This window comes from Balaenoptera borealis (assembly GCF_965194805.1).
Source record: "Balaenoptera borealis genome assembly, chromosome: 4".
Classification (NCBI taxonomy): Eukaryota; Metazoa; Chordata; class Mammalia; order Artiodactyla; family Balaenopteridae; genus Balaenoptera; species Balaenoptera borealis.
In genome coordinates, this window is record NC_138861.1 from 94071674 (window position 1) to 94095224 (window position 23551).

Sequence of the window (23551 nt, forward strand, 5' to 3'; positions counted from 1 at the left end):
CACAATACAAATTTCAAACAAAAATACAATCTTTTGTTTAAAAAATTATATTAAAAAGCATACTGAATATGATTTATACAGGATTTTGCATAAATTTTATGATAAAGTATAAAACAGGCATTTTGAAAATTGCACATCGAGAATGTGGATATTTATCTATAGAACTGTGGGTTAAATACTTTGCATACATAGGATATGTGCAATGTCTGCATTATATGAATATTAAGAATAATTTCAGCAACACAGAATAACTTTACAGGACATATTTGCTGGAAAATTTAACAATGTTAATAACACATATTAATCATTATTCATAGACCAGGGGTTCTAAATTCTTGAAACACTAGATAGCTCATGGCATACTGTGGTCCCATTCAGCTCTAACAGATTGAAGCTACATTTCCTTGGTTGCAAGTCAAAGATCACACAGAAAACATCCAGGCAGAAAGCATCTAGTCTAATAGAATATGTATCTTTTAATTGGAATTAAAGATGAAAAAAAGAGAAAAAAAAAAAGAGTAACTCTGCAGACTCTGCCTTCAGTATTGATGATCCTTAAAAATTCCACTGTTACAGAACTGCCAGAACAGTCTCAATACAAATGAAATCCTGCGAATTATTTTATTTTTTCAAAAGAAAACAGTGAGCCTTATAAACAGTAGGACTATGAAAGTCATATCTGCATTATCTGTGGCATAAATTCTTTTTTTTAAAACCATGACACACAAAAGCAAGCAAAAACCACTGAAAATACTTTAATGATATGCTGCAAGGTCAAAATAAAAATACTTTTGGGTAAAGTGTGAAATAATCAGCTTATAGCTTGAGGAGTGAGTTCAGACAATGATAGAGGTAGAAACGGGATGGCATCGATTTGATGAGCGATGATTTTTAGCCTTCAGCCTCAAGATAGTCTCTGAGGCATGACTTGAGATCATAGCTTAACATCAAGGAAAGTCTTTTTTTGACAGTATTACAGCAAAAGGATTTTATATTTAAATGATGCTTTCTATCTATATCTGAACATCGTATAGATTTGCCAAATCATCACACATAAACATTTTAAGTTGGACTGAACTCCATGTTTAAAGAATAGTTTCAAGTCTATGGATTTTAGAAACCATGCATTTATATGTATTTCTTTCGTTATTAACTATACTAATTCCTCTAGAATAAGTCTAGAATAAGGAAATAAGTCTCTAGAGCAGAGCAGTGTATCGGTGCCAAGAAATGACCAAAGAGAGCTGTTGTCTCTACTACTTCTTTTTCCACATAAAGTGTGGCCACTAATGGCATAGAATTCCAAGTCTAAGAGAAATATGTCTCTGTTAAGGCACAATCCAGATTCCTTTAGGGTTATTTGTTTCTTCCCTCTCTGGTGCTTCGTTCCCACTGCTTTGAGAGTTATTCCCCTAACAAATCAAGGCCTCCACTGCCCTGTACTTAAAGACCTCTGCTGTCTGACTCCCGTTTCTCCCAGGATCAAGTTGAATCTCCTTCACATGAAATCTAATGCCATTTACATCTTGATCTATTTCCCAGTCTCCTTTTATATTATCCTGCCTTGGCATCCACTTGTCCTCCACCAGACCCCTTACTCTTGGTACCATGTAGTTATCACATCTGGGTAATATAGTTATCTTGGTAATAACAGAATTTCTGCAATAGAGCAGATCCCGAGTAACACACAGAGTGTACATGACGTATGATATATATGTATATAAACAGGTGCACATCACCCCAACTGTTACCCAGAAGTTAATTCTTTATAGGAATATGACATCCTCTGCACCTAATCTATTGTAGCAATGCAATAAATATTTATTGAATAACTATTTATACATTACATTGAATGCCCTAAAATCACATAAAATTCCCCTTTATAGCAACAAATGAATTCAATCACTGTTTAATAAGCATCTACTAACTTACCATAAGCAAGGCGCTTTGCTAAGAACTGGGGGGAGACAGCAAATATGATTCAGGCTTGGACCTTCCCAGTCAAGAGATTATGGTGCAATAATAAAATAATACATATATTCACTTACATGCACAAAACAATTCCATCATTAAAGGTAGGAAGCTCCAGGTAACATAAAATCACACAGATAAAATGACTTAACATTAACACTCACGACCTGGTAATCAGAAACAGCTTATAAAAGAAGAATCATGGAAGGTAGGATTCACTCATGTAAAATTAGAAGACAGAGATTTGCTGGAGGAGATAACAGTATAGGTTAAGATAAACTGGTAGGAAAGTGTGAAGCAGGTAAAGTCACTCGAAACTTACCAAGCTTAACAGGAGCATCAAGTTCATGAAAAGTATAAATGGGAAAGGGAGATTAGAGTCAGAGGAACATGATTCTAAATTAAGAAGTTGGAAATGTATTAATTAGAAATGAACAGGCACTAAATGTTCCTGAGCATGGCCTAAGAAGCAGCAAGTTGTTCTGTCCTTGCAAGATTTGGGGGTGGCAATGTATGGGATACTTCAGCCTTCAGTGTAATATCTGAATCCATTATGTATACTTTGTACACAACTTTAATAGCAGTTCAACCATGCTCTCCATACCTAGCCATGATCTATTTTATCTCATAGTCTTGATCACTTGCCAGTAGCACATACAAAGAAAGCACGAGAAAGCTTTCTTTATTTAACACATATTTTTATGATCCAATAGTGCTAGATGACACAGTAAGTGAAGTAACTTCTAATAACAGTCATCAGGGCATATCAGTTTCAAGTTCAACTAAACAGCAAGTAATGGTGACTACTGGAGGATGGTGCGAAGCCTTACAAACCTCTACGTGAAAAGTAGTCAATAAAACAAGTTAATAGAAAAATTACTGCAAACTATTTCAAGAAAACTGAAATAAAACATTCCTCACAGTTAAACAAAACTGAATGGCAACACAAATGATGCAGCAATAGCTGAAAAGAACATGTCACAGTATAAAAGGTGCTCCCCACAATCACAACAGTGATTAACATAATTAATCACTTAATTTATTTTGATTAATATAATTCCAAATATTCGAAGAAAATGAAAGTGAGAATATGAGCTTACCAAATTACCCTGCTGAAGTGTACTAGAAATAAATAAATAAACCTGTTAGATATTTCACCAATGTTTGTTTTAATGAGTAGTTTCTAAATGTTAAGAGACTCATGGAAACAGATCAAAGTATCCATTGATAATTGATCATGTTTTATAATATTCTCATTTATAAATATTACCATGTTTTATAAGCATGTTTGTATGTTCTAAATAATCCCAAAAATACCTTTCCAAAACATACTAAACAGCAAGCTTGTTTGTAAAGTTTGTATAAGTCCACACCAAAAAACAATTCTAAAATCAAGTTTAAATTCCTGTAAGGGTTTAAGGAAATAAGGGTTTAAAGTCAGGCATATCTGAAGTTCGAATCTCAAACTAACTCACGACCAGTGTTTTTGGTGTAAAACAAATTTGTTTTTAATAGCAGATAGCACTCAGAGACACCTACTATATGGCGGGCACTATTGTGAATTGTGTTCAAACTGCTTCTGGAATCTTAGCTCAACTAGTGAATAGCTATATGACTGGTGTCAATTTCTGAGCCTTTCTTTAATAATAGTTATTTATACATTCTCACTTTATGCCAGGCATGGCCATAAGTGGTATATATCAACTCATATTAACTCATTATATGACATATAACATATAGCATACTAATTCATACACTTTTCCTAATATTACCATAAGACTTCTATTATCTTCATTTAAATATATGACAGGTTAAGTAGCTTGCCCAAAGTCTCAAAGACTGGTCCATAATCAATGCTCTAAACATTTCATCTTTTAATTCATGAATTATATATACCTTTAAGTCATATATTTTCACAGAAACCCCAAGAGAGGACAAAATACAGCAATTCAAATACTTAGTAAATGTATTTAAACTGAAAGATCACTCACAGATCAGATCGTTATCAGGTAACTATCAGACCAAAAATTAATTGCAACATTCTGATCATCTGAAGATGTAATAACAACTAAAAAGAAAGAAGCTTAAGAATCACACATCTTTGTCTTCATCCTAGCACAAATGTTTACTGAATTATTTTTATCACAAGTTCAATTGTCCTTATTTTAGAAAATAGAACTTCTAATTGATTATATACTATCAATTAAACATCCACAATTTTTATATACTTCCTATTCCATTTGCCAAAAATTTCTGCTACGTGATAAGGGAGCAATTTGAATTGATGTGTTAGACAAGGGAAAGAGTCAGGGGAAAAAAAAAACAAATTGCTTTTTTCTCTTTATAAGGTTTTGTATAACAGTGTCTTTAGATTTCTATAAATATTCAGTTCTGTGTACAATAAAATATCTGTGAGCAACATAGTAACCAAAGTTACATTCCAAGTGGCATTCATACATTAACTGCCAAAGGAGGCTACAGAATAATTTTTGAAAGGGAAAAAAAAAAGCCCTCTGGACCTACTATAGTATGCAAACTCAACGGAAACGAATAGCCTAATGATATATCCATGAGGAGGTAGCCAACAGAGTTCAGTGACTGGGAAAGAAAGCTTGACAAAATCTAGGTATATTAGTCATATCCTCAAAATATTTTATTTCTTCGCAAGTTCTGAACTGTCAACAGTGTAAAATGAAGAGAAAAGTACCTCCAGAAGGTTTGCTATATTTTATGGCTCAATATTCATTAACTACTGTGGCCATTCTTTCTACTGTTGTAAAAAGGCAGAACCAATCAGCTGGCAGATGACTGTCCTTGGCTCGGCAGAAACTTCCATTTCATGTGATAAAGTCAAACACACACAATATGAATATGTTCTCACTGGGGAGGGAAGGAGGGATGAGAGACCCCTTTCATGTCATTTACTTTATAAATTATTTCTAAGATGCATATTTTTTTTTTCTTCAGGCCTGTCCAAAGGTAGAGTTCCATTGTCCCTTTCCAAAATGCAGTCCTTTGTAAGTCATTTCAATGGCCCTTAATAGAATCCTATCAATCACATTATACTTTCAAAAATATGATCACCCTAATACGTATGTTTTACGTTTTCTCTCAAAATCGTAAATGGAACTTCTTTTTTATCGAAGTGTATCCTTTAGTCATCTACTTGTCATTTACTTGTGGTCACTTGGAATTTAAAATGTACTTCAGTTAACACTTGCACATATTTGATAGGCTTTTAATTCGTGGAAGTATTTCATACCATAAGAATTCTTTTAAAAAATCTGTTTCTGGATTCAGAAAAAAAAGCATATGTATGTTCTCTTCTTTTAAAATGAAGAATTATTTTTAATTCTGGTAGCATGTGATATAACCATCAACAATTCTAAAGCTTTCTTTCTTTCTTTTTTCATTGTCTCCATTACACCCATTGGGAGTACAATGGCTTAGGTCACAACATGAAACATCATGCTAATTAAACTGCCAATTAACTGGTATAAGAAATATATTGCATGAAATAGATTGCTGTATTACTTTGTTTTAACTTTTGTGTCATTTCAACTTGGTAACCACTCATTTAGAATCCTCTAATCATGCTCTTTCATCCAAATGTTAATCTCAGACGGCACGAGCACATGATTGCTGAGGAGCCCCGGAGTAAGATACGTACTGCATTTCTTCCTAGTATTAAAAATGGTTTATTGAAAGATTAAAAGATCCTGTGTTTACAGATTCTTGGTATTCATTTGAATACAACCTCTTTTTAACGTAGTACTAATAGCAAGACATCCTCAAAAACATTTTCTCAAACATCTTCATCTAAATAGTGAGGCATTTGCTTGACAAGTCATCATAGGATTATTAAAATTCTCATGTAATAAATTGTTTCCTTAAAATTATCAGTGTTTTCCTTAACACATTTTTTTTCAATTACATGACTTTACCAATCAAGTTTCAATTTTGGGTTCCAAAAAATGGCAGATTTATTAGTAAATATGTAGGGGTTTTAAAAAGTCAGCCGGCAGGAAGTTAGACTATGCTATATCCGCTTGAAATGTATTATCGGGAAGCAGCCAGTTTCTGATCCTTCTGGAATGCATATACCAAATGTCTGCTGCTTTCATGAGACTGACACATAGGGGAGAAAAAGCCCTTGCTGACCCGCCTTTTAACAGCTAGACACAGAGAGAAGAAGAAAGATTAGAGACCCAGGTCCCCCTCAGCTGCGACTGAGACAGAATTTTCACTGACAAAAATGGGAAGTGGCAATTAAAAAACAGGTTGAGCTGTACCTGATCTCAGAACTCCAATCTCTTAAAATAGGAAATGTTCATTTTTCCCCAAACATCTAAGGATAGAGTCTAGAAAGACATTCATTTTTAATCACATTAATTTTAACTTCTCATTAGAAATTCACAAAAAGCAGCATAAGATAGGTTATTATAGAGGTATTAACATGCACAAAAATATAGAGTAGCCAACTTTTTCACAAAAAGTGTAAAAATTAGGGCTTCCCTGGTGGCGCAGTGGTTAAGAATCCGCCTGCCAATGCAGGCGACACGGGTTCGAGCCCTGGTCCAGGAAGATCCCACATGCCGCGGAGCAACTAAGCCTATGCGCCACAACTACTGAGCCTACGCCCTAGAGCCCATGAGCCACAACTACTGAGCCCGCATGCCACAACTACTGAAGTTCAGGCACCTAGAGCCCGTGCTCTGCAACAAGAGAAGCCACCTCAATGAGAAGCCTACGCACCACAACAAAGAGTAGCCCCACTCACTGCAACTAGAGAAAGCCTGTGCGCAGCAACGAAGACTCAACGCAGCCAAAACTAAAAAAACTAAAATAAATAAATAAATTTTAAAATAAAATAAAATAAAATACCAAAAAAAAGTGTAAAAATTACTGAAACGCATGGTCTAATAAAAATCTGTAGTTGGCTTTGTTTTTTTTTCAGATGCTCAGATGCTAAACTGTGATATGAACTTAAAATATAACTTTCTCATGTTTTCACCAGCAATGCTATGCGTTCCCAAAAATGCAGAGCCACTTCTGAGCCCTACATTTTCCACAGTCACAATTGTTAGTCAATATATTTCATCTAAAAAGTAGTTTCAAATAGGCAAAACTGAGCATTTTCAGTGGTTGTTTATTTGTTTTTTCCTCTCCAATATGCTTACTTAACCAATAACTATGTTTAAAATGAAAGCCACTGGCTTCCCTTATAGTAAATACGATCCAATTTAATTCAGCAAGTATTTATTTTATTTATATTTCATACAGTCAAATCTTATCATCCAATAAATGCAGCACTATTTTCTGCTTAATGAAGGACTTTGAAAATAAAGCCCTAATCATATAGAATAGATATTTATTAAATACTTGCAAAGAATAACGACTTATTTATGGATTGGTTGTCATAATCGGCATTACCCTTAGTTTTTATCATAACCTGACATAGTTCTCATTCTTAAGTTTCACAATTTTTAAGCTACTAATAATGAGAAAAAATTGTATTCCCTTATGATTGTGCATAAAGTGATCTCCAAAAATTGTTCTTTAACCTTTTGGAAACTTTCGTCATTGGATCATGACAAAGGTTTGGTTTCAGCTTTCACAATTTCCTTTCACTTGTCTATACCTGAAAAAATTACAGCTCACAGAGCTCCCAGATTTGAACTGTAGCAGATCAGAAACTGATGCATTTTCCCTGGAGAACCTGGACGTGCACAATTTTTCTGAATTTCACACCATAGCATATGGAGAATACTGAGGGCTTGTCATTACACTTTTCTGTAAGGTGCCTTTTATTTCACTTTTGCCGGTGTTACTGAGTTTATTTTGGCCCATGAACATATCAGTCAACAACCTCACTCTTCTCATGTCAATTATAAAAACAACAATAAGAAAATTAATAATTACCAGTGTTTATTGAGCTTTTGTTATGTCATACTCACTTTGCCTGGCTAAATCTCATTTAATCATCACAACTAATTTATGAGGTAGATACTGTTATTAACTTCATATCACATATGAAGAAATGGAAGCAGAGAGATGTTATTTGTTCAGAGGTCACCTCATTTATGTGTGTGAACCACGTTTCAAACCCAGGCTGCCTGGATTCCAGACCCTGAACTCTTAACCACTGTGATAGTCTGTCATTTAGCATATGGCATTGTAATAAATAGCCTGCGTGGCAGGAATTCCCATTAAACTGGGAGCTCTCCTGATTCAAAGAATGCAGCTGCCATTTTCCTCAGTCCACCCAGATTCCAGCAGCAAAGTCTTCATTAAAAGGAAAGAAAATTGATGCAAATAGTCCATATTTATATTAATATATTTTAAGCATGCAAAGCAAGTAAGTTAGAGAAAAATTTCTCTTCTTCCCTGTATACAGTATTTAGAACAGACCTTTTTATCACAGATTCCACCTTTATCCAATATTTCAGTGAGCTAGAACTCCTGAATACCTTTCACATCTAAGTCATGAATTCTGAATTGGCCCCACTCAGACTAATAGATATGTGATCTAGGGAACCACAAAATTTACCTCTCCACCCCCAAATAGTTCCAGAACCTATCTTGAACCCCCATCTATAATAGTGTTTGGCATGAAGGCTCTGTGGCCCATCTGTTGAGTGCAGCCTCAGAAACCAGACTGGCAGGGCTCAATGCTCAGCACTACCTCCTGCTAATTCTGTAGCTTTGCAAATTTACCAAAACCCTCTGTTCCTCATTTTCCTCATCTGTAAAATGGGTGTCATGACAATAATAGTATCTACCTCATGAGGTTGATATAAATATTAAATAGGGCAATTAATATACCATCTACACAGAGTTGACTCTCAGTAACTTAAGTTTAAAAAATTATCAGAGAAATATGAAAATCTGTTCAACTAAATTATATTTACCAAAACAGAGAGGTAGAATAATAGCAGCTCAAAAAATAACAAGAACTAAAACCAAAAGCACGTATTTTAATTCCCAATAATATATTCATTTTCTTTTATATCTTGGCGGAAGTTTTACCCATGTGCATCCAATCTGATGAATTCTGGACATAACTTTTCAATTGGTAATTCTCATTCACGGTTGCTCCACTACTCTATATAGCCATTTCTCTTGAGCCAAGTGCAGTCTCCCCTTGCTTCCCATCTTTTTTTTCCAGATGGATAGAGGCACGAGGCAAGGGTAGAAGTTTTATTTAGAAATAGTGGGACTTGGGAGAAGCCTGGTAGGTGGAAGCCTGCAAGTCTCCCATCTAAATTTCTAATCTTGTAAAACGAAGACTAAATTGACATTAAATTTTATTATCAAAATCAGTTCCATAAATGGCCAGAAATTCACCTAAATGAAAAAAAATTCAGTGTGACCAATTCTCTAAATAAGTATCCCTGAAGATTATCCATGCCATCTTTGTGATATTGAAAGTGACACTATTTTGCAAGTCAGTATATTGCAATGAAAAAAAAAATCCAAATGATATGTATGATTTCATTTTGCTTCCCACTGTTTCTCTGACCTTTCCCAGTTGGAGTAGTAGCAGGAAAGTAAAATAAAAGTACTGGTTTTCTGTGTGAGGCACTTTGCGACTAAAAATTAATCGTGAAATTATAACAGCTGCAAGACTCCTCTGCCTGTTGCTTCTCCTACGCAGAGAATTACTATTAGATGAAAGAGCCTACAGCAATAAACATCAGGGGCTAGTGTTACCTTCTCCTCTGAACCCAACCAGGCTGATCCAAGTACAGAAATGCCTTTGAAGTTACGGGGACCTTCATGTGCTGATCAATCCTTGGGGGGTAAAGAGCAAGAAAAACTGGTTCTAGCACTTTAATATATTCTGCCAGGGAATGCATTCAACTCAGGGTAGTCCAAAAACATTTCCTCTGTTACAAATTGAGTGATTTTGTACTTGGGTGCTGCTTGGTTCAGTTAACTTAGAGGGAGCTATTGATCCCAGACGTGATTATTTGTACCTCAGTACATATTCTTATTAAGTCAAACTAAGGTTGGAACAGCAACAAATATAAATTCATATTTTTCCTTGGTCCTAAGGCATATGTTGAGATTTGGGTCAGTTTTAGTGGAAAACAGCATATGATTCTCTTAACATGGATGGTCAGTATTGATTATTGATATAATCAGTGTTCCATAGCACACTGTTAATATTTCTAAGTTATCAAAACCTAAGAATTAAGTTTACTTATCAAGAGTTAAGAATTTAAATGATCTTAAAATTGATAGTGCGATGCAAACCCATCATTTATGGATGAGAAATCTAAGCACCAGAAAACTCAAAAAATGTATCCTTTCAGGTCTGGCTGTTTAACCGCAGGGTAAAATTTGGCATCAAGACTTCTGACCCCATTCAGGGTGCTTTTCTCCAAACATTCTCTAATTTATCTCTGTCAAACCTTTCCTCTTTATCTTAAGTGGCTAAGCTCTTCACTTTCAAATTGTAAAGATGCAGAGAACGTAGTGTGAAAACCAGCAACATGAATATATTACACGTCCCATTATGTTTTAAGAGACTATTAAAATAAAAAAATACAGACATTTTATAAAGTAGCCTTTTTTATTATTTTGGTCACAGAAAAATATTCAATACAATAGAATTATGTAGTTTGTAGACTTATAATTTATTAAAATAGCATAAATAAAGACAAAAATCCCTGCAATAATATAGATAGGGTACCAGCTTCAGTTGATTGTCACATAGAAAGAAAAGGTAAAAATTTCAACTATAAAGTTAAAGGGTAAGATAAAGAGAAATGAATACAAATACCAGAGAACAATAGTTTCAAAATTATTATGGCACATGGTGACCTCAAAAAATATGTCAATCTGTTTTAAATACTATCTTATCTATGTTAATATATGATCACTTGTTATATAATTTACACTGAAGAAAAATGGGGAAAAAACACATGTAACTTATTGGTAGGTTAAAAAGTTATAGTTAGAACACAAATATTTCCCCAGTCTTGTCTATAAGAGAATCTGTGATTCACATCCTCTGTCACTGAGTGGAGACCTTAAGGAATATAATATGACTTTCCAACTGTCTTCAAACTGATTTCACAAGAACCCACTCTCATTTTTTCCAGACATTGGTACCATTTTAATTTAAATGGCTCAATTGCATCAAATATCATACTTAATTGGAGAGCCTTTGCAGTAGTCATTCTATCTTCAGAATTGTTTCCTTTGTGAATAATAATCTTTAATAATGATCACGGCACATACGAAATGGCTTAAGACGGTTTACTCTACCTCTTTACATTCTAGGTAACAAACCAAAGTGCAAATGTCAATCATTAAATTTTACCTTCTCCCACTTATACACACACACACAAATGCATACGTATACATTCACACCCATACAAAAATTAGACTTTATACAGTACCTTCAGTTGAGTAACTATAATGCAAAGAGGTACTTCCTGCATGCAACTCATTTTTAACAAAATCTAAAAAGCCCTCCTCTGCATACATAAATGCATAGGACCACAAATTTTAAAAGCCAGTTTCCTATTAAATAATGGCCATACATTCCTTTAACACTTAAAGGGTTTACCCTAAATTCAATCAGAAATTGTGTAAAATGTCTGTGAGATATATTGTGAGCTTCTACTTCTACACCATAATAAATTATGCTTCAACAAGTATCAGACTGACCTAAATTTTATTTTCTCTCATGTCCACTAGTTTCTCACTTTCCCTGATTGGCAATAGTATTTCTTCTTTGTGCCTTATGAAAGAGCCTTGAACAATCTAATTTTCTCGGAATTCAGTCCTGAGGTATACATTTCCATTTTCTTTGTTGATCTAGCACAGCCTCAGGTGATTTCTACATAATGCATCCAATTAGTTCAAGCAAGGCAAATGAAATCACATCTATATTAATCTCCACCTTATTAACCATAAACAGTAACAGGATACAGGTCTCCATTCTTTGCTTGAGTCCATCCAAGTGCAAACTGAAGGAAAGGGATTTTCTGTTATTTTCATACTCTTGAGTATGATGATATTTCATTCTGTTTCTCCACAGTAATTGATAAGATTGCAAAACCTCTCTCACATCCCTTCTTTATTCCATATGAGAGCTTGATTTTCTTTTTCAGTTGGTTGCAAATTATAGTTTGAGTCCTTTTTGCAGAGATTGTAATTTAAAGCCATTTTTTGTTTTCTTCAAAATCAGAGCTTCATTTTAATCAGCTAGTGGTCCTGCCCCTTGGGAATCGATTTCTTTTTACACAAGACAAATCCAGGTCTATTAGGATCCAACACATTGAGTTGGAACATTACATGTATTTCACTTACGAGCACATACATTCATTTTACACGATTCCTCAATGTGGCCAGGGGGTTTCGTGGTCTGCACTGTATCCACCTATAAAAAATACAAAAATATATGTCTGCTTTACAGGGATGTGAGTAGGGTTTTGCTAGCCTAGTTCCAAAGTTTGGATGCACATATTGGCTGATAGTATTCTTTCCTTCTTTAAGATGTATTTGCAGTGGCCATAACCTCTTTCAGAAGTCATGGAGACATAACTGTTCTAGCTACAATTAACAACCCTGGGGCACCTAGATCAATACTGCTGGCTAATCTCTTGGATGTTATCTCTGACAAGAGATATTTGCATGGTAAAAGAAACATTGAATTAATTGTTTTTCAGGCTCCAAGTATTTGAAGTCTATGAAATGTCACCCGGAGAGGGGCTGTCAAGAGAGGGGGTATTGCTGGCTTTATTTATACTATAAATACAAAGAAGAATGAAATGGTAATTCTGTTGTTACTGCTTTTACAATTTACTGTCCCTAATATCTCTGGGAGGTGAGCTTGATCTGAATGTTCACACCCTTCAAAGTAGCTTTCTAGTCTCTAAATGCAATCATTAGATAGCTCACTGTCTATAGAAATCTGAGCAATTTACACACTATCAACAAATGGTCCGCTAATCTCTGGTCAAGGATGAATTACTCTCCCCTTCAAAGTCATGACCATAAGAAGGCAATGTTTTCCACGAATGAAAGTGATGATAATACTCCTTCAAAACGTTTTGGTGCTAATGTGAGTTTTAAATAGTGTTGAATATTTATTTCTCTGAACTTGAGCCTGACGAATAGGCTGATTTCTGCTCTGAGTGCCAAAAAGTACCCAGAATATTGTTTCCAGTTTGATGGTGCAGTTGATGTCAAGAAAATCTTTAGTGAGTTTGAATATTGCCAAAAAGATAATGAATCACTTCCATAAAATAAAAGTGCTACAGTTCACTACCAAAAGAATTAGAATATTTTAAGAATTAAAAAATATATATATTGCACCTAATTTCCAGTGTCACAGTGCACCAGCAAATGAGAGTCAAAGTTAAAAAGAAGTAAATGATTTCTTTCACTGAATAATCAACTAACTCACATTTGAAAATAAATGGTATAAAAAAAGGTGATGTCAGGGCTTCCCTGGTGGTGCAGCGGCTGAGAATCCGCCTGCCAATGCAGGGGACACGGGTTCGAGCCCCGGTCTGGGAAGATCCCACATGCGGCGGAACGACTAGGCCCGTGAGCCACAATTACTGAGCCTGCGCGTCTGGAGCCTGTGCTCCGCAACAAGAGAGGCCGCGATAGTGAGAGGCCCGCGCACCGCGATGAAGAGTGGCCCCCGCTTGCCACAACTGGAGAAAGCCCTCGCACAGAAACGAAGACCCAACACCGCCATAAATAAATAAATAAAAAGGTAATGTCTAATTTAAAAATTGTTTATATTCAAGAGCATAAAATGTTTAAAAATTGCTCTGACTGCAGATTATCCATATTAGCTGTATAAAATTAAGCAGCTTTAAAATGTCTTAATTTATTAAATCAATTTTTATCTTTTCTTAGAAATAAAAAGAACATTTTTTTTTTCTTTCTCTAGCAGGTCTAAAAGTTAACATAACTTGGGATATTTTCTGGCCAATTACACACGGAGGACAAGTTTACCGAGGAATCTATGATAAGTGAGTGTTCATGATTTAAGTTGTAAGTTTAAGATGGACAAAGTTTATCTGATTTTACACAAACCATACACTACACGTCATTTAAAAACTGCCTATACAAAGGTGAAAGCTAAATATTTAAAAGTTTGAGATATTGTTTTTTATTCCCAAACCAACTACAGTGATGTAGCCATAATGCACACCTAGACTACATTAGATCTTCCTGTTAGGTACCCTTTGTGTGTGTGTGTGTGTGTGTGTGTGTGTGTGTGTGTGTATAAATGAATAACTTCACAAAAGTAGTTGAATACTTGATAAATAGTTAAATAGTTAAATAATAAATAAATAATAAATAGTTAAATACTTGATAAGTGCTGTGGCTATATATATGTGTATATATATTTTCAATAAATGAATAAGTAAAACAATAAAAACAGGAAATCAGAGGTGTCAGTGTTTCATTTTCTATTTTCAAGACCTTACATACTTTTAAATTAAAAGCATATCCAAGAATTAGAATGCATTTATGTAATATGGTCACCATACTGCCACGCAGCATAATGAAATCCTCTTATTAAAATGTTATTGAAAAATAGACCTCTCTCATTTCATAAATTAACTATGTAAAGGCAGGTTTCACGTTTCTGTGGTTTTAAATTTTGATGCATCAAACAAAAGCATCTCTGTAATAATATTCACCTGTCACTGAAGCCAAGAAAAATGGATTCTTTCCTCACCATTAAAGATTCATGTTTAAAAACAAAAGTGCATACCTCAAATCACTTACTGAGCTCAAGCAGAACTACTTAGGAATCACCATTCTGAAAACAATCATTGGTGAGGGTCAGGGTAGAATTGGATGTTACCAGGATGTGTTTGTTTTGATTTTAATCAGCTAATTAAAATGGCCCTGGAAACAATTTTCAGATCACTGCCACTGAGGAGATAGGCTCTAGTAAATCAGACCAAACCAATCTTTCAGTGAGGTCCTATTCTATTGAGGATGTATAGACACAGCTTTTGTCTTCCCCTGTCAGCCGTTCTCCTCAATTTCTTCTATCACCCAGGCAACAAGCCACACACACACACACACACACACACACACACACACACACACACAGAGTAAGACAAAACCAAGCCATTCCTGGAGCACGTTTTACCAGGCCATCTTTGTATCTCACTCAGTTTCCATTTCCTAACCAAAGAGACTGAAATAAGCTGGGAATTTAATTATCAAAAATTATCAATAAGAAGTTAACTTATAAAAGCTTTGTTCTTCTTTTCCAGACTTCCCTGGCCAACAACTGGTGACTAGTGCTAGGAGAAGGAAGCTGAATCACGCAGAGAATAGGAAAAGAATTCATATTTAGGTGTAAGAATAAATGAACACTCACACAAAGGAATAGACACACTCTAAATAATTCTGAAAAAACTTCCAAACCATAAATAAGGAAATATATATATTTTGAAAGGAACATGTATCTAGTTTGTACTTATTTTTATTAGGTATGCTTCAAAACTAAATCACACACCTATGTAACTAGTAGAGATTAAGTACAAGGGTGTGTTGAATGTGTTTCCATATAATTGGCAATATGTAAAAGGATTCTATGACTATTCATTATTTTTTTTCTCTGACTGATGTTAAAATCTAGGGAAAAGTAAAAGGTATCATATAAAAAGTAGAGTCTATTCCATGACACAGAAAATCAAATTGATGGTAGTTTCTGCAATCTAGGAACAGGAAGTGGACATTCGTATTTTAGAGCATAAATGCATGATATAGGAGCTGAGTCAGGGCAGAGCCACTATCAACATCAAAAGTTTATCTATTATTTTTTAAAATACTGGAAAATCATTTAAAATAGAAAGTGAGACAGAAGGTAAACATGGGATTTGGTGAATGGAGAACTATGAGAACGACAATTCTGAATGGTATTATGGTGTTTTACTTCATTTTGATTTATATAAATGAGGTACCAAAACTCATAAATTATAATTATTAGTTAATATATCACCTGCATAGATGTTTATTACAAGATTGCATTTAATTATCTAACTTAAACTCACAAAGTCCTTGTGAAGTAGCTATTATAAGTTTGCTCATTTTACTTATGAGGGAATTAAAGATCAGAGAGCTTAATCTCCTTATATAAAAATCACATAGATAATGGGAGAATCAGGGCCCCAAACCAACTTTGGTTCTTGATCAAAGATTTTTTTCCTTTACATTATGTTTCCTCATAATTGTTTTTTAAATTTGACTTTGAATCTTTTAAAAATAAACAGCTAAGTTATAACTGCAAATGTCTCCATTTTTGCCATGGTTTAAGGAATAATAAGCAAAACTACGCAAGTTTCCTATACTATTATAAATGAATGTGTTATAAAACTCAGTTCTAGAAGCCTATGTATCTATCAGATTCGGGATTCTATCATAATTACTTAAATTTGTGAATAAATAAGAAGCAACTTCAACATATCTGCAAGTTGTCTAAACTGCCAAAAAAAAAAAAGAAAGAAAAAAAAAAGAAAGGAAAGGAACCAATAAGACAAATCCTATCCAATCAAAGAAAGGGAAGTTTATATCCATTTACATGTGTAAGAGTGCACACACACACAAAAGGGCCATTCATTAGCACTGTTTAATCTGCACGCTTTAGAAAAGAGGGCTTTTAGATTGTGAGTCAACCACTGAACTGGCCATGGAAGGAAAGGGGCTAGATAATATCATACCACTTCCTCATCATAGGTACTTTGCTCTGACTACAGAATACGAATGATTTGGGCCCTAACAAAAGCATCCCCTGGGTTGGATAGCCAAGCAATCAATATTTATTGACTGGCTGACTGTTAGAATCATGGAATCTCAGAGTTAGAAAGAATGTCAAAGGTTATAGAGTCCAATCATGTGAAAGGCATTGCAGGAGGCATCAGGGGAAATACAGAGCAACATAAGGCACAGTCCTGGTTCTGAGGAAATTATTTATACAAATATATACAGATTACTAATATAAACAGATTACTAATCTTGAGGAGGAAAAGATGAGAGCCCAGTAGATAAAATTATGAGAGCTCTGACGAGTAAGAAGAGACAGTGGTGAGGGGAGTAGGAAGAGGGCTCACGGACTAATTGAACCTAAGCTGGGTCTTAAAATAAAGATAGGTAAGGTTGACATCTACAGAAATGAGGGAAAACTGCATTCCGAGAAGAGAGAAAGTTTGTGAGGAATGTGTGAGGTAAGGTGAGAAGGCAATGAGAGGATTTCCCTGCCTAAACCAGAGATTTCTCTAATTCCATTCAACTCCATCACGAGCTATCTTCTCTACTTAGCTCAAGTCTACATATAAAAGAAACCAATGTAATAATTAAAAACAACAACAACAAAACTGTCCTGAACATCCTAAATTAGAATTACACAGACAAATTAAGGTAACTGTCAAAAGCCAGAGAATGCAGAAAACAATGATTTGTTAAAACTAACGTAATTAAGTATTCAAGGATTCCTGCTCTAGAACCTCCTGTTCTTAAAGGTTAAATCGTGTATGTCTTATTTCACAATTTTATTTTTTCTTGCTTTTTTTAAAAATAATATTTTAAAGAAATACTCTCTCGAGAAATAGGGATCAATTCAAACAGACGGCTAGGCACTAAACAACCAAAAACATTAGACTGGATCCCAGCATTACAGTGCCAATTACATTTGGTCAAAGTTGAGCATTAATGAATTTCCATTCTTAAAGCTCAGAATAAAAATGTAAAATGATGTAAACTTAAGCTGTCACCATTATCCTCTCCAGACCATAGTATTGGCCACCTTTGGAAACAAAGCAGAACTGGCTGGTATTCATGTGCCAAAGCAATAAGCTGCCCAAAAGAAACAGAGACTAGATGTTAATGAGAAGATGAAATGAATACAGCAAAGTCAGCTGTTCTTAAATGCCACTGAAATTGCAATCGTGTGTCTGAAAAATTGAGAGCTACTTGGGGAGACTTAAACACCCACAGAGGGACGTAGAAAGCAGTCAAAGTGTTTCCAGGTGATGGATAAACTTACTAAGAGTTTGATCCACTAACAAGGAAATGAAGTAAGTATCCAATGAATTAACTGAGTCTTGAAAAAGTAAAGGTGAGATAGGACAGAATTACAAAATCCAACCAACCAGTTTCCTGCTTATGAAAGATAATGTTAAAAGTGTAAGAACTGGTGCCGTGAGTATGTGGTCCCTTGGTTTATAATAGATAAATGTCTAAGTTGAATATAATTCTCTTTTGATATGATTTGTAGTTGACCAGCTTTAAAATCTTGCTTTCTGATCATTAGAAATTTCTAGAAATGTTTTTATAAATACTTTCGTGAATACTAAGTGGTGCTGATTTAAGGATTGATATGAGCATATTAAAATATTGACTTTTAGGACACAGAAAGACATGATATTAATAACTAATGCACAAATACAACTCCAGAGATAAGGAACTCACTTGAAATCATCCTCTACAAAATTATTCACTTTACCAGTGATAATACTGAGGCCCAGAGGGGTGACAAGACATTGAATGTAACACTACAGACCTAGGATTAAAACTAAATGTCCTCACTCCCAATTCAGTAGTTTATTTCCATTTAATTTATGGGAATTACATCTCAAGGAAATGGAAAACTGGGGGATGATATTATTTAAAGACCAAGTATCTCTAATTTCAGTACATTCCAGTTGTGAAATGCAGGGAAGATACACAAATTAGATAGACTTCCTTTTAAGTTATAGTGAACTTTGCATCAATAATGTCAGTGGGCTCATCAAAAACAACCAATGGCAATTATATGTTAAATACCAAAACAAGATTCTTTGTAATAAAAATGTTTCTGCATGGACTAAGTTGCAGAATCTTTTTTTTATTTTGAAGAGTTTGAAAAATCATTAAGAAATTAATAGAAATTACTTCAAGCCAAGCTTTTTTATAGTTTTATTTCAAAATTTTGGGGGGTGGTCCCAATCAATATTGCAAAGAACTTTTTTAACATGCCTTGTATGAAAAGGACTGTCAATCTCATACTTTAAAATAGGTCACAAGTCTTAAAGAGTTTAATCAAAAAGCAATATGGTGTTTTTTAATATAGAGAAGATTATTTGCTTCTTTTTTGCTCCTTTGTCTTATAAGTGCAATGTGATGTATTAGTTTAATTAAAGTCTACCAAATTATCATAAGGATTTTATGTGCTGCAAATAACTGGCTTTGTTCTCTGCTCACTTTTTCTTAATGGAAGCAGAACATTTTTTTACATGATACTTAGTGTAAGATACCAGAAAACTACAGGGAAGAAAGGCAAATGAGGTGCCTAATGAAGTGACCTTCCTCATCTTGGACATGAAATAAAACTAAGCCTACACTAATGCAATGAACGTAAGTCAGTGTTTTCAGAGAGTTAAGAGGATAGGTAATATTATGGCTCAGAGCCAAACCATACCAAGAGTTCTTCCACACATAAAATGACAATCCTATTAATATGAAAAGCTGATAGGCCCTAAAATGAAGTAAAACGTATAAATAGATCATGTTATAAGATTTTTTTATGGAAACCATAATGAATCAATCTTTTTCAAGGGACAGATTTAGATGATAATCCAGATAAAGCATATTTCCAGGTATGCCTCTGATAAGTGACAATTTAAGCACATAAATGAACAGAGAATTAATGAATACAGCATATTAAATGAAAGTTGTTTCAGAAAGTAACAGTACTAACGTAACCACTCTTGCCAAAGGTGAGTTGGAACAAATTATAATTAAAATATACACTCATTTACAAAACACTGCTATCTCTAACAGTAGTGTAACAAAAAACTGAGAATAACCTATGAACATGAAATCAGTTAACTGATTATTTTATGAAATCTGAAAGACAGAAATTACCGTGACTTTCTTATAGTATAATTCCTAAAGTACATTACAGAATATGTATAAGACATAAAGGATAATCAGCAGTGATTCTTCTGTAAGGAAAAAATGTGATCACTACTCATTTACCACTGTCCTGAAAGAAACATAATCAATATATTACAGACTTCCTGAAAATTTCTGAGCTTTTAATTCATCCTCTGAATTACTTTTTAAAAAAAAATTTGTGCTTCTATTCCTGGCCTCATAACATGATAAGTGTTTTCAATTACGAATAACTAATACTCTATTGAGTGTTTATGAGATCTCAGGCTAACACACGTGGTCCCTAGAAAGTAGATACTATCATTAACCCCATTTAACAAAGAAGGAAGTCAAGAACTGAGAAATTAACTTGCTCCAAATCACAGTTCTAAAAAAATGGCAGCATTGGAATTTTAGAGCCCAAGAAGTCTCATCTTTGTGTCTGTGCTTTTAACTAGACTACACTCTACTGCCTCTCCAATTAGTGATAAAATTGCTCTTAAAAGCAGGTTTTATCACACTTGCTATACCTTTTCAAATATATGCAACATTTTTCGGGTAGATAATATTATTGCATTTTTAATATGGCCAGAAAATGTGTAGCATCTGATCTTAGGTTTATTAAAACTCTCTCTCTCTCTGTCTCTCTCTCTCTCTCTCTCACACACACACAGGCACACACACAATAATTACATTATTACATTTATGAAGAACATATGATAGGTGTACATAATGATATACTCAGATGGTGTTAAGCCAGGAGGTTTTCCTTTTCCTCTCTTCTTAAAGTCACACTATGTACTTGTGAAATCCCATGACCTCAAAATATGCCTAACAATTAAGCCAAGAAAATGATAGTCTTCCCAACCCATGATACATGTTTTAAAAGTAATTCTCTCATTGGTTGTCTCTGAAGAAACATTCCTAGGAAGGAGTGCTTCCTCAGTGAGCGCACATGCATACTTTGAACAGATATACTTGATTTACTCCATTTGTTTTAAGCCAAGGAGTGAAAGGGAATCTTTGACAAAACTGTCATCTTTAAACCACAGTGATATTTCATGTTCCCCTTCTGCACTATTTAGATTGCCTGGAACTGAAATGCTTCCAGAGGATCCTGTGTCCAATTTTTCAAAGCTGTCACTTTCTAGCAAATCTGCTTAAGCAAAATACTTATGTTGTTAGAAAACAGAACAAACATACATTATAAAATACATTCTATTCTTCTGTTCAGGTCAAAGTCTTATTCAAGAATGGGAACTTGGAAGAAAATGTGGAAATAAATTAAAAGATGACTATGATGGATTGGTTAAAGTCAATGAATCTGGTGCACCTCTGATTAGTTTCCAGAGATACACTTGGACTTAGTAGAGTTCTTCACACAATAATCATATAATCAAAATGTTATTTTCAATACATTCACTTAAGGTCATTAAACTGAAAAAGAACAAATACAGAGGAAAATGGGACATTGAAAGATGACCATGGTTACTCTTCCTAAGATCATGTCTATAGCAGCAATTATAATGTTCTTGTCAAGCTTCCATGTCCCAGAGGGTAACAAAAAATTGTCAAGCATTACACTTGTGGACCTCTGGCCTCTCTGAATTGTGAGCCTCATAACGCACATCCTCTAGTACCTGACTAAGTAAAAGCACAACAGTAACAAAATGCAAAATAATGATGATAATAAGAATGGTGTGAAAGACAACAAAACTTCAGTTAACACCAAGCAACTTCCAAAATGTGAGATGAAACATGTTTTGAAAAAGTTCAGTCATATTGAATTGAAGTATTACTCAATATTCTTAGCACACAGTATGCTTTCTTTATTCACACATATACACATACTCTAAGTTGTCTCTATACATGTGGACCTTTCTTTCCTGTATGCATGATTACACATTTCTGGTTTAAATTAATCTTTCCAAGTTTATGCAGTAAAAATTATGTAAGACTTACAATTCCTTCCATTGCTTTAAAAAGCTAGTCATGCCTCAGCAAAAGTCAGGACTGCTTATGGTGTACAATCTGAAACCCAATTCTCTCTCAGCACTTTAACACTAGATCTGTCACCCTTCAACACCACAAAATCAATACCCTGGAATGTCATGGTTCTCTGATGGCCCACAAAGTCAAGGCATGATCAATTTCAACTTCCTTACTAGATAGAAATAGACTTAGATAAATAAAAAAGATTTTATTCAAGTTAAATTCAATAAAACAAAGGAATAAAGGTAGAAAGAGTCAGAGTTGTTAGAATTCAGTCCAATAAATTTACACTTAAATCTAGCTCCATTTTTAAATCCAACTAAATTGCATACCCAGCCAAAAGGTATATATCAGAAATTAGAAGATGCCTAGAACTTACTGTAATCCCCAGATTAAGAAATGCTATCAATTAAATGTGTGTGTGTGTGCACGCACGTGTTTCTTTTATTGCATTAGTTAATAAACAGTAGGGAAAGGACGGTGTCTGAGTTCTTTATTGTGTATCCCTAGAAAACAGGGTAATTTTTGGCTTCATTGCTCAGTAAGAATAAGAATCTTGTCTTTCTTGTCATAAACTGTATATCCTGTATTTAGAACAGCCCAAGACATGGAGTAAGCCCTTCATAAATATTTGATTAGTAGATGAAAATCAATGCGTACATTAAATATAATCTGGTACATAAACTTACCTGAGGGCAAAACTTCCTCTTTCTTGCTCACTGCTGTATCCCTGGCTTCTATAGTGCCTAGGACATAACAGGCACTCAGTAAACAGCTGTTGTTTTGAAAGACTAGAGAATGCCTCCTATTTTACTAGTCAATTTCTAGCACTCTGTGGAATTGAAATTTTAGAGTGGTCATTTCAAGAGGTTGTTGGTTTTTTTTTTTTTTTTCCTGTAATAAACACTTTATATGTCAGTGGTTGCAGTTTGCTCCTAAATTTCAACATACATAAACTCAAAGACTTATTATTTAGAAACGCCTAGAAAAAGCCAGGCCTGAGAGTCAGGAGACGTGGAGTGCAGTTTAGGTTCACTAACTTGCTATGCAACTTTGCCTCTCCAGGCCTCTGAGTCTCATCTATAAAATGTAAAGGAGGAATGGGGGGAAACAGGATGGCTCTCAGGTATCCTCTTGGGAATGTGTAGGTATGCAACCTCTTGGGTATGTGTAGAGATATGGATTTTTAAAAATCAATGAAAGGGGCTCTACAGGTCAGAGAAAAGCTCGAGAGCGATCCTATTAAGAGAGTTAAAAGAAACTGGAGTCATTCAATTGAACAAAGAAAATGCTGAAAATGCCAAAGTGAAGCAGACCAGTGTGAGAGGACTCACAGGTATGTGGTACCCAGACCTGAGTTGCTACTCTCTGGTCCCTTAAAGCACAGAGTACAGCTTGGCTCACTCCCTTGTCTTCCTACACCATCAAAACTAAAAAGAAAAATACTCACACTCACATCTAGCTTTCTCCTAGAGGACAAAATGTTGGCCGATAAAATATAGAGAAAAGTCCTTGAGGAGGGAATCCTTCTCAGGACAGAAAGGAAACGGAATCAACGGAAGTTTTTCTTTTTCCTTTTCATTTTCGCCCCTCTTCCTTCTTCTCATCTGAAACAGGGGCAGAGTGACTGGAGAAGCAGCAACCAACTTGGGAATATGAGAAAAAAACCACAAAAACT

General features: G+C 34.6%; 1 protein-coding gene across 11 annotated transcripts in view; it reads right to left on the reverse strand.

Moving 5' to 3' along the window:
* The window catches only part of PCDH7 (protocadherin 7), a 407243-nt gene that overhangs the window by 336497 nt on the left and 47195 nt on the right, over nucleotides 1–23551 (reverse strand). Inside the window, exon 2 of one of the 11 annotated variants that reach the window (XM_082389250.1) lies at nucleotides 2–12367. The exons of 9 other annotated variants lie outside the window; for them this stretch is intronic. In XM_082389250.1, coding sequence (XP_082245376.1) covers nucleotides 12290–12367 — 78 coding nt within the window. In that variant the 3' untranslated portion in view covers nucleotides 2–12289. One more of the 11 variants, XM_082389244.1, reaches the window with a different exon arrangement.